The sequence below is a fragment of the Felis catus genome, chromosome B2 (genome assembly GCF_018350175.1).
Source record: "Felis catus isolate Fca126 chromosome B2, F.catus_Fca126_mat1.0, whole genome shotgun sequence".
Lineage (NCBI taxonomy): Eukaryota > Metazoa > Chordata > Mammalia > Carnivora > Felidae > Felis > Felis catus.
Genome location: NC_058372.1, coordinates 71,268,929 through 71,281,366, shown reverse-complemented (window position 1 = coordinate 71,281,366; position 12,438 = coordinate 71,268,929). Strand labels below are relative to the sequence as shown.

Below are 12,438 nucleotides of genomic sequence, written 5' to 3'. Positions count from 1 at the left end.
TCATGAATCTAGATGCAAAAATCCTCAATAAAATATTAGCAAACTGCATTCAACAAAATATTTTAAAAAATTATTCACCATGATCAAGGATCATGGATTTATTCTAGGATATCAGGGCAATCCTGTATTCACAATTCAATCAACATGATACACCACTTTAAACAAAAGTGATAGATAAAAATCATATAGTCATGTCAACAGCTGCAGAAAAACGCATTTGATAAAATTCAACATCCATTCATAACAAAAACTCTCAAAGTGGGTGTAGAGGGAACATACCTCAATATAATAAAGGCCATATATGACAAATTTACAGCTAAAATCATACTCAGTGGAGAGAAACAGAGCTTTAAGATCAGTAAAAAGACAAGATGGTCTTGTTCTTGCCACTTTTATGCAATATAGTACTAGAAGACCTAGGCACAGCAATTGGACAAAAAATGAAAGTCATTCAAACTGACAAGAAACAAGTTAAACTTGTCACTGTTTGCAGATGACATGGTACCATATGTAGAAAACATGACTCGACCAGTAACTGTTAGAATAAATGAATTCAGTGAAGTTGCAGGATACAAAATTAATATGCAGAAGTCAGTTGTGTTTCTATACACTAATAATGAAGTAGCAGAAAGCAAAATTTACAAATTAACATAGGGGTGGAAAGAGAGAGGCAAACCATAAAACAGACTCTTAAGGGATGCTGGAGGGGAGGTGGGCAGGGGATGGATTAAATAGGTAATAGGGACTAAGGGGGGGCAGAAATAGATCTGTAAAGACAGAGATCAAACTGATGATTGCCAGAGGGGAGAGTGGTGATAAGATGGGCAAAATGAGTTAGTTGGAGGTACAGCCTTCCAGTGTGGAATAAATAAGTCACGGGAATAAAAAGTACTAAAAAGTACAGCATAGAGATTATAGTCAATGGTATTGTAATAGCATTGTAGAGTGAGATGTTCGCTCTAGTTGTGGTGAGCACATCATAAGGTTGTGGAATAGTGTGGAATCACTATGTTGTACACCTGAAACTAATGTAACATTGTGTGTCAACTATACTTCACTAAAAAATTAAAACTTAAAAAATGTCACCTTACAGAAATACTTTTTCATATGTACTCTCCCCTACCTCTCTAGTTTTTGAAAACAGATTTTAGATATCCAGTTGTTTTATTCATAAATATTTCAGCTTGTATCTTTCTGAAATATAATGACCTTTAAAACAATGCCATCATCCAGTACCAAGAATGACATCTAAAAAATGAACAGCTTTATAATATCTTCAAATATCTAGTTAGTACTCAAGTTCTCAATTGTTCTTTAGCTATTTAAAGACTTTAAACCATCCATGGGGTGTCTGGGTGGCTTGGTTGAGCATCTGACTTCGCCTGAGTTCATGATCTCACAGTTCGTGAGTTTGAGCCCCCCATCGGGCTCTGTGCTGACGCCTCAGAGCCTGGAGCCTGCTTCGGATTCTGTGTCTCCCTCTTTCTCTGCCCCTCCCCCGCTCATGCTCTGTCTCTATCTCTCAAAAATAAACATTAAAAAAAAATTTAAAGACTTTAAGCCATCCCTAGGGACGAGAAGATCTACATATCTAACAGTACTGATAAAATCAGGGACTTTGAAATAAAAGGCGTATGAAAAAAATACATACAATTAAAAAAAAAAAAAACAGCTGACAGACTGGAAAGAAAAAGTGTGGTGACAGAGTGGTGGGAGGTGTGTGCTTACCGCCTGATGCTTTGGCTGTGCCCATTGCCAGTAGGGGATCCTTGAGTTGTAGAGGGGGAGGTGTTTCCCAGAGGTTCATGGATGATGTCTTGTCAGAATCATGGGGCCTCCAGCAGGAAACAGCATTCCTTCAGTTCTCTTTGCCTCCTTCCCTTTCCTTTCCCTCCCCACAGTCACTGTGGTCTCTCCTCAGAGAGAGTGAGTCCCGCCAGCTGCAGCACATGTGGCCAGGCAGATGACCACCTACCACCTTTACCTTCTGCTGCCTCTGCCAGAAGGTCATATGGGCCTGCCACCACCTCTGCTACCTATCCCACCAGCCCTGGCTCCACAGCCTCCTCTGATGTATAGTTGAGCCACTTTCAGGCGCAGAGATGGATGGCTCCCTCAGGTGTCCTGATGTGCTGTGCGGAAGTCTTTTGGTTCAGTTATGGATACTTGCTTTGTGGATCTGATTAGCTGTAAATTGAAAGGTGGAGAAGAAAAGGAATGGCTCATACCACCATGATGTTGATGTCACTTAAAAGAAATTATTTTAACCTGAATCTTTTCACAGACTTTATGGAAAATGTTTGAAGACCATGGAAATGACTAGTATTTTTATCTAGAAATAATTTGCAAGGTAATTTCTGCGCCTCGAATAGTGCCGTGTAATATTATGCAGCTGTATATATTTGCCTGAACTCTGATTCCCAAATATCCGTGTTTCTCATCATATCTTTGGCTGAATTTGCAACCAACATAAATGACTATTCATGTACGCTTCAGACAAATGCTTAAGAATTTATTTACAAGTCGTTGTAAAAAGCAAAAAAAGGACTACCAGGTTAAGGACCTTATTAAATTGTTGGTAGATCTGTTTACCAGTTATTTTATGTTCATGAACACTAAGCGCAGCCTGATTTGTAGGTCTTGTATGGTACCACTAGAAACATTATTTCAGTGCTAAGTGCAGTGTTTTACTCTTCAGTTATTTTCGAGTATTATTTTTTTATATGTTTATATACACATCATAGGAACTATCCAAAAACCTTGAGCTGAGTACCAACAGTTTCCAGCGACAGTTGCTTGCTGAAAGGAAAAGGGCATATGAAGCTCAGGATGAAAATAAAGTTCTTCAAAAGGAGCTGCAACAACTGTATCACAAATTAAAAGTAAGTATTTCATTTAAATATATATATCTATATTAGTTGAAAACACAACATTTTAGGAGGAGATCCAACCTGGTGGAGAAGTAGGGGGACTCAGAGTTCCCTCATCCTTCAAACACAGCAGTGTTGAGGCCAAAAGACTTTGAATTCCAAGAGTCCAGGCTGCAGAGTGACAAAACATCCTGGGGACCCACGGGGACAACCTGGCGGGTCATAGTTGCATGATTGCAAACTGGGAGAGATAAAACGGGCCACATAGGCACGGATGGGAGAGATCCCCTTCTGTGGAGAGACAAAGGGAAGAGAAAGAGAGTCTGAGGAAGCATAGGACTATATCTGGACAAGAGAAAAACCACGGACTGGGATGGAGAAAGATCCAAACTCTAACTGTAGGACTTCCTCTGGACTGGGGGCTGGCTGCCCAGTTTGCGCAGGTGGAGAGGACAGGAGCCAGCCCCTGGCTTGGTAACTAGTTCAGAGGCACAGTCCATGGTGGGAGAAAGCTATCCCCTCCCTGTATTGCTGTGGGAAGAAGGTATATAACCGTTTCAAAGGACAAAGACTGCCTGCACCCATCAGCCAGAGACCACTTATCGGTGGGATGGAGCAGTACTTCCCCAGAACTGGGGCATGCAGAGCAGAAGCCTTTAAGACATCGGGATTTAAATCCCAGCAGAGCGCCAGGGAGGCATGAGAGTCGGCGGAGCAGGACAAACCGTGCATGTGGCACTGAGGTGGTGCAGAGCAGCACTTCCCCGGAACTGGGGTGCATGGAGCAGGACTGTTTAAAACATCGGGATTTAAATCCCAACCAAGCGCCAGGGAGGCGCGGGAGTCAGCAGAGTGGGACAAACTGCCTCGTTCACGCCTGTGGCACTGCAAGGATGGCCTGAACAGAATGGTTTGGGACACCCAGTCCATGGAGGAGAGACTGGGGTGTTGCCATTTTTCTCCCCATCACCAACAAGGGGGGCTTCAGGGAATGGACAGTAGGCCCACAGTGTAGGCTTGACCCGCCTACACCAAACCACACCCCTCTGCACCTGGTAACTTCGTATCTACTGGAGAAGGATTGATGCTGTGGAACCAGACAGCCCCTCCTCCAGACCAGCGCTTCAACCGGTTCCAAGGCACCCAGCGGTTTTGCATTTTCTGATTTAATTCTTAGACAATTCTTAGTACATATACAGATTCTTTTCTTCCTTTTCTCTTTCTTATTTCTTCCTCTAGTCTGGTTATTCTGGTTGTTGGTTTGTTTAAGCAGACATATTTAATCTATTCTCTTTATACCTGCGCCTCCTGGCAGGTATACCTCTTTATACCTCTTCCCCCCTCCCCCCCACCCACCCCCAATTAACCCATAGAGTTTCTCTGCCTGGTCAGTTTTTTCTTTTTCCCTGCACCCGTCATCTCTCTTTTTGTTTGGGATAAGTCCTCTTCCATCAACAATGCCACCACCTTTTGTTTTGCTGTAGCTGGTGTTTTTTTTGTTTTTTTTTTTGTTTTTCTGTTTTTTTGTTTGTTTGTTTGTTTTATTTTCCAGGGCTACTTGAATGAAAAAAAACAAAGCATACCTGGTGGAGGGTCCAAAACATCACTATGAGTAGGGAGATAAAGAACCAGAGTCACAACAACAGAGAGCAAGTAACACACTTCAAAATACACCTCCTGAAGGGCCAGGCCCTGGGCAATGTATGACCCCTCTTTAATATAGTAGTGCTCATGGGTGCAGGACACATAACAAGCTTTTAAAACATAAGGGACAGAAAACTAGCCAAAATGACAAAACGGAAGAATTCTCCTCAAAAGAAATTCCAGGAAGAAATGACAGCTAAAGAATTGATCAAAACAAATATAAACAATATAACTAAACAAGAATTTAGAGTAATAGTCATAAGATTAGTTTATTTTGCACCTCATTTACGGCATTTTTTAATTCATCATGACTGTTTTTTAGTTCCTTGATCTCTGCAGCAATGGATTCTCTGCTGTCTTCTAATCTTTTTTCAAGCCCAGCGATTAGAGGCAGTGACAGTGAGGATTGAAGAGGCAGAGGGGAGAATAAGTGAAATAGAAGATAAAATTGTGGAAAAAAGATGAAGCTGAGAAAAAGAGAGATAAAAAAATTCTGGACCATGAGGGGAGAATCAGAGAACTAAATGATTCAATGAAATGGAATAATAACTGTATCATAGGAATTCCAGAAGAGACAAAGAGAGAAAGGGGAAGAAGGTGTACTTGAACAAATCATAGCTGAGAACTTCCCCAATCTGGGGAAGGAAACAGACTTTGAAATCCAGGAAGTGCAGAGAACTCCCTTCAGACATGACTTGAGTTGATCTTCTGCACAACATATAATGAAACTGGCAAAATACAAAGATAAAGAGAGAATTCTGAAAGAAGCTGGGGATATGCGGGCCTTAACCTACAAGGGTAGACATATAAGGGTAGTAGCAGACCTATCTACTGAAACTTGGCAGGCCAGAAAGGAGTGGCAGGAAATTTTCAATGTGCTGAATAGGAAAAATATGCAGCCAAGAACCCTCTATCCAGCAAGCGTGTCGTTCAGAATAGGAGAGAGAAAGATTTTCCCAGACAAACAAAAACTGAAAGAATTCATCACCACTAAATCAGCCCTACAAGAGATCTTAAGAGGGACTCTGTGAGTGGAATGTTGCAAGGACCACAACGGGCCAGAGACCGCACTACAAGCATGAAACCTACAGATAACACAATGGCTCTAAATCCATATCTTTCAGTAATAACACTGAATGTAAATGGACTAAATATTGCAATCAAAAGACATAGGGTATTAGAATGGATTAAAAAGAAAACACCCATCTATTTGCTGTCTACAAGAGACCCATTTTAGACCTGAGGACACCTTCAGATTGAAAGTGAGGGGATGGAGAACCATCTATCATGCTACTGGAAATCAAAAGAAAGCTGGAGTAGCCATACTTATATCAGACACACTAGATTTTCAACTAAAGGTTGTAACAAGAGATGAAGAATGGCATTATATCATAATTGGGGGTCTAATCATCAAGAAAACTAACAATTACAAATGTTTATGCACTGAATCTGGAAGCACCCAAATATATAAAACAATCACAAACATAAGCAATCTTATTGGTAAGAGTGTGGTAATTGCAGGGGACTTTAATACTCCACTTACAACAGTGGACAGATCATCCAGACAGAATATCAATAAGAAGCATGAATGATACACTGGACCAGATGGACTTGGCAGATACATTCAGAACTTTTCATCCTAAAGCAGCAGAATATACATTCCTCTAGAGTGCACATGGAACATTCTCCAAGATAGATGGCATACTGGGTTACAAAACAGCCCTCAATAAATACAAAAGAATTGAGATCATACCATGCACATTTTCATTTTTTTTCAATATATGAAATTTATTGTCAAAATGGTTTCCATACAACACCCAGTGCTCATCCCAAAAGGTGCCCTCCTCAATACCCATCACCCACCCTCCCCTCCCTCCCACCCCCCATCAACCCTCAGTTTGTTCTCAGTTTTTAAGAGTCTCTTATGCTTTGGCTCTCTCCCACTCTAACCTCTTTTTTTTTTTCCCCCTTTCCCTCCCCCATGGGTTTCTGTTAAGTTTCTCAAGATCCACATAAGAGTGAAACCATATGGTATCTGTCTTTCTCTGTATGGCTTATTTCACTTAGCATCACACTCTCCAGTTCCATCCACGTTGCTACAAAAGGCCATGCACATTTTCAGATCACAATGCTATGAAACTTGAAATTAACCACAGGAAAAAGTTTAGAAAGCCTCCAAATGCATGGAGGTTAAAGAACATCCTACTAAAGAATGAATGGGTCAACCAGGCAATTAAAGGTGACACTAAAAAATACATGGAAACAAATGAAAATGAAAACACAACAATTCAAACCCTTTGCGATGCAGCAAAGGCAGTCCTAAGAGGAAAATACATTGCAATCCAGGCCTATCTCAAGAAACAAAAATTCCAAATACAAAATCTAACAGCACACCTAAAAGAACTAGAAGCAGAACAACAAAGAAACCCCAAGGCCAGCAGAAGAAGAGAAATAATAAAGATTAGAGCAGAAATAAACAATATAGAATCCAAAAAAACAGTAGAACAGATCAGTGAAACCAAGAGCTGGTTTTTTTGGAAATCAAACAAACAAACAGACAAAACAAAATTAATAACCCCTAACTAGACTTCTCAAAAAGAAAAGAGAGAGGACCCAAATAGATAAGATCATGAAGGAAAATGGATTTATCACAACCATCCCTCAGAAATACAAGTAATTATCAGAGAATACTATGAAAAATTATATGCCAACAAACTGGACAACCTGGAAGAAATGGACAAATTCCTAGATACCCACACACTACCAAAACTCAAACAGGAAGAAATAGAAAATTTGAACAGGCCCGTAACTAGTGAAGAAATTGGATCAGTTATCAAAAATCTCCCAACAAATAAGAGTCCTGGGCCAGATGGCTTCCCAGGGGAATTCTACCAGATATTTAAAACAGAATAAATACCTATCCTTCTCAAGCTGTTCCAAAAAACGGAAATGGAAGGAAAACTTCCAGACTCATTCTATGAAGCCAGCATTACCTTGGTTCCCAAACCAGACCCCACAAAAAAGAATTATAGGCCAATATCCCTTATGAACATGGATGCAGAAATTCTCAACAAGATACTAGCAAATCGAATTCAACAGCATATAAAAAGAATTATTCACCATGATCAAGTGAGATTCATTCTTGGGGTGTAGGGCTGGTTCAGTATTTGCAAGTCGATCAATGTGATACATCACATTAATAAAAGAAAAGATAAGAACCATATGATCCTGTCAATAGATGCAGAAAAAGCATTTGACAAAATACAGCATCCTTTCTTAATAAAAACCCTCAAGAAAGTTGGGAAAGAAGGAACGTACCTAAACATTATAAAAGCCATATATGCAAAGCCCACAGTTAATATAATCCTCAATGGGGAACAACTGAGAGCTTCTCCCTAAGATCAGGAACATGACAGGGATGTCCACTCTCACCACTCCTGTTTACCAAGTGTTGGAAGTCCTAACGAAAGCAATCAGACAACAAAAGGAAATAAAAGGCATCAAAGTTGGCAAAGAAGAAGTCAAACTTTCACTTTTTGCAGACGACATGATACTCTACGTGGAAAACCTGAAAGACTCCACAAAAAGGCTGCTAGAACTGATCCATGAATTCAGCAAAGTTGTAGGGTACAAAATCAATGTACAGAAATCAGTTGCATTTTTATACACCAATAATGAAGCAACAGAAAGAGAAATCAAGAAATTGATCCCATTTACAATTGCACCAAGAACCATAAAACACCTAGGAATAAACCTAACCAAATATATAAAAGATCTGTATGCTGAAAACTATAGAAAGCTTATGAAAGAAATTGAAGAAGACACAAAGAAATGGAAAAACATTCCATGCTCATGGATTGGAAGAATGAATATTATTAAAATGTTAATACTACCCAAAGCAATCTACACATTCAATGCAATCCCAACCAAAATCGCACCAGCATTCTTCTCAAAGCTAGAACAAACAATCCTAAAATTTGTATGGAAACACAAAAGGCCCTAAATAGCCAAAGTAATATTGAAGAAGAAGACCAAAGCAGGAGGCATCACAATCCCAGACTTTAGTCTCTACTACAAAGCTGTAATCATCAAGACAGTATGATATTGGCACAAAAACAGACACATAGACCAGTAGAATAGAGACTCCAGAATTGGACCCACAAAAGTATGGCCAACTAATCTTTGACAAAGCAGGAAAGAATATTCAATGGAAAAAAGACAGTCTCTTTAACAAATGGTGCTGGGAGAACTGGACAGCAACATGCAAAGAATGGAACTGGATCACTTTTTTACACCATACACAAGAATAATCTCAAAATGGATGAAAGACCGAAATGTGAGACAGGAAACCATCAAAACCCTAGAGGAGAAAGCCGGCAACAACATCTTTGACCTCAACTGCAGCAATTCTTGCTTGATACATCTCCAAAGGCAAGGGAATTAAAAGCAAAAATGAACTGTTGGGACCTCATCAAGATAAATAGCTTCTGCACTGCAGTGGAAACAATCAGAAAACTAAAAGGCACTGACAGAATGGGAAAAGGTATTTGCAAATGACATATCAGACAAAGGGCTAGTTTCCAAAATCTATAAAGAACTTATGAAACTCAACACCTGAAAAACAAACAGTCCAGTGAAGAAATGGGCAGAAGACATTAATAGGCACTTTTCAAAGATGACATCCAGATGGCTAACAGACATGAAAAAATGTTCAACAACTCATCATTAGGGAAATACAAATCAAAGCCACACTGAGATACTACCTCACACCGGTCAGAGTGGTTAAAATTAACAACTCAGGAAACAACACATGCTGGCGAGGTTGTGGAGAAAAGGGAACCCTCTTGCACTGTTGGGAATGCAAACTGGTGCAGCCACTCGGGAAAACAGTGTGGAGGTTCCTCAAAAAATTAAAAATAGAACTGCCCTATGGCCGAGCAATAGCACCACTAGGAATTTATCCAAAGGATACAGTTCGTAGGAGTGCTAATTCATAGGGGCTGTTTATAGCAGCACTTTCAACACTAGCCAAATTATGGAAAGAGCCTAAATGTCCATTAACTGATGAATGGATAAAGAAGATGTGGTTTATATATACAATGGAATACTACTTGGCAATGAGAAAGAATGAAACCATGCCATATGCAGCAACATGGATGGAACTGGAAGGTATTATGCTACGTGAAGTAAGTCAGAGAAAGATAGATATCATATGTTTTCACTCATATGTGGATCTTGAGAAGCTTAATAGAAGATCAAGGGGGAAGGGAAGGGGAAAAAATAGTTACAGTTAGGGAGGGAGGCAAACCATAAGAGACGCTTAAATACAGAGAACAATCTGAGGGTTGATGAGGTATAGGGGAGAGGAGAAAATGGGTGATGGGCATTGAGAAGGGCACTCCTTGGGATGAGCACCGGGTGTTATATGTAAGCGATAAACCATGGGAATCTACCTGAAAACCAAGAGCACACTTTACACACTGTATGTTAGTTAGCCAGTTTGACAATAAATTATATTTAAAAAAAAGCACAAAAAACCTTAACATTTTAAAACACTCATATTTGTGGGGGCCAGGGTGGCTCAGCCGACTTCAGCTCAGGACATGATCTCACAGTTTGTGGGTTCAGGCCTGCATTGGGCTTTCTGCTGTCAGCACAGAGCCTGCTTGGAATCCTGTTTCCCCTCTCTCTGCCCTTGCCCCTCTTGTGCATGTGCTCTCTCTCTCTCAAAAATAAGTAAAACGTTAAAAAAAAAACAACTTTAAAAAAATGTTTAAAACATTTACTCACATTTGTAAGTTGGTACTATGTAATTTACACCAGGGTGCCTGGGTAGCTCAGTCAGTTGAACGTTCAACTCTTAATTTCAGCTCAGGTCATGATCTCATGGTTCATGGGATTGAGCCCCACCTCGGGATCTGGGCTCTGTACCCTGCTAGGGATTCTCTCTCTCTCTCTCTCTCTCTCTCTCTCTCTCTCTCTCTCTCTCTCTCTCTCTCCCTGTCTGTCTCTCATGTTGCCCCTGCTCCAGGCATGCATGTACAGGCACCTGCATGTTGTCTCTCAAAATAAATGAAAAAATTTTCGAAAGGAGTTAATTTATAATATATATTGGTTGAAAACTCAACATTTTATTTTTTTAACTTTTTTTAATGTTTATTTATTATTGAGAGACAGAGAGAGACAGACTGTGAGCAGGGGAGGGGCAGAGAGAGAGGGAGACACAGAATCTGAAGCAGGCTCCAGGCTCTGAGTTGTCAACACTGAGCCTGACGTGGGGCTCGAACTCACAAACCAAGAGATCATGACCTGAGCCGAAGTCAGATGGTTGAGCCACCCAGGCGTCCCTAAAAAGTCAACATTTTAAAGCATATTTGTAAGTTGGTACATTGTGATTTACAAAATTCTAATATTCTCTTTGGTGCTTTTAAAGAAAAGTTTTGGTAATATAGTCACTATAACACATGCCAAAACTGAAAACATTGAATCCTAATAGGAATGATATAACTGAAATAAGTTATGAAATCCTAAAAGGAAATTATGGGAACTGGAGTTTTTCCCTGTTGCATGGTTGAATAATCCAATGTTCTTCCTCAGATAACCCCATGATTATTTTAAAAGTTGTTTCAAGTAATGCCCTTCATTTTCACAGTGTTGAGAGGAAGCATTCACATTATTTAATTTTGTTAAAGGTGTTCTTAATTCTATCCAGAGGTCATTGATGGCTGGAAATTTTGTGCAAAATTGAATGTTTATTCATTATCTTACATAGAATTTTCATTTTGTTAATCAAATTCTCAGACCCATAGTCCCAAAATGATAAAGAATACTGTGTTTTAAAAAGCGTCTAGTTTTGGGGGTGGCTCAGTCAGTTAAGCATCCAACTTCAGCTCAGGTTCATCTCATGGTTCATGGGCTCCAGCCCTGCATTGGGTTCTGTGCTGACAGCTCGGAGCCTGGAGCCTGCTTCTATTCTATATCTCCCTCTCTCTCTGCCCCTGCCCCACTCGTGCTCTGTCTCTCAAAAATAAATAAACACTGAAAAAAAATTTTTTAAACCTCTAATTTTTAACTAATTCAAAACCCACATTTGAAAGATGCTAACAAAATTATTTTGGTCTCTGTTACTAAGTCTGAAAGACAGTTTAAGATAGTTACTAGCTCCATCAGGTAGGAGTGGGTAGAAAATGAATTTTGCCTTATTTATGCTCATTTATTTTGATTGCCAGTACATATTGCACTTTTTAGGGAGAACCATGTCTCTGCCCTAACCTAGATGTTCTAGAGACATTCCTTTCTATAGTTTGGTAGGTAAGAAGGGAAATTGAACTAGGTATAATATATTCCAGTTTGGTGAGGAAAATACCAGTTGATGAGGTGAGAATTTTTGTTTTATTTTACACTGATACTCTACATCCTTAATTGTATTATGGGTTTCTTTTCAGGAAAAGGAGAGAGAACTGGATATAAAAAACATATATTCTAATCGTCTGCCAAAGTCTTCTCCAAAGAAAGAAAAAGAACTTAGATCAAGAAAAAATGGTATAGTGGCTATTACTGTTGAAAAACGTATTGTAGTTGTCACTTATTAATAGTAAAATCAAATAATTCTGAAGTAGAAGGCAGGCAAAGGGGAAAAAACTTCTTTGAAGTAAACTTAAATTTCCTCGTAGCTAATTTTCAGAAATCTTGTCAACTTTCTGTTTTTCCTGAGGTCATTAAATTATGTTTTACATAATTTTTAATTTTTTTCTTATAATTATTTTTGAAACTTTTATGAAAATATGTAAGAATACTTCTGAGCGGAGATTGATTATATTACAATGAACCTTTATTATGCATCACTTAGCTTTAATAGTTACATATTTTACTAATTTTACTTCATCTATTTTTTTCTACTTCTAGAGTATTTCAAAGTAAATCC

General features: G+C 39.3%; 1 protein-coding gene across 3 annotated transcripts in view; it reads left to right on the top strand.

Annotated features, from left to right (window-relative positions):
• LCA5 (lebercilin LCA5) overlaps positions 1–12,438 on the top strand; it is a 149,107-nt gene that overhangs the window by 129,678 nt on the left and 6,991 nt on the right. For all 3 annotated transcript variants that reach the window (XM_045057764.1, XM_045057762.1, XM_003986325.5), the window contains 2 exons: positions 2,745–2,882; positions 11,960–12,056. In XM_045057764.1, coding sequence (XP_044913699.1) covers positions 2,745–2,882; positions 11,960–12,056 — 235 coding nt within the window. The remainder of the gene's footprint in view (positions 1–2,744; positions 2,883–11,959; positions 12,057–12,438) is intronic.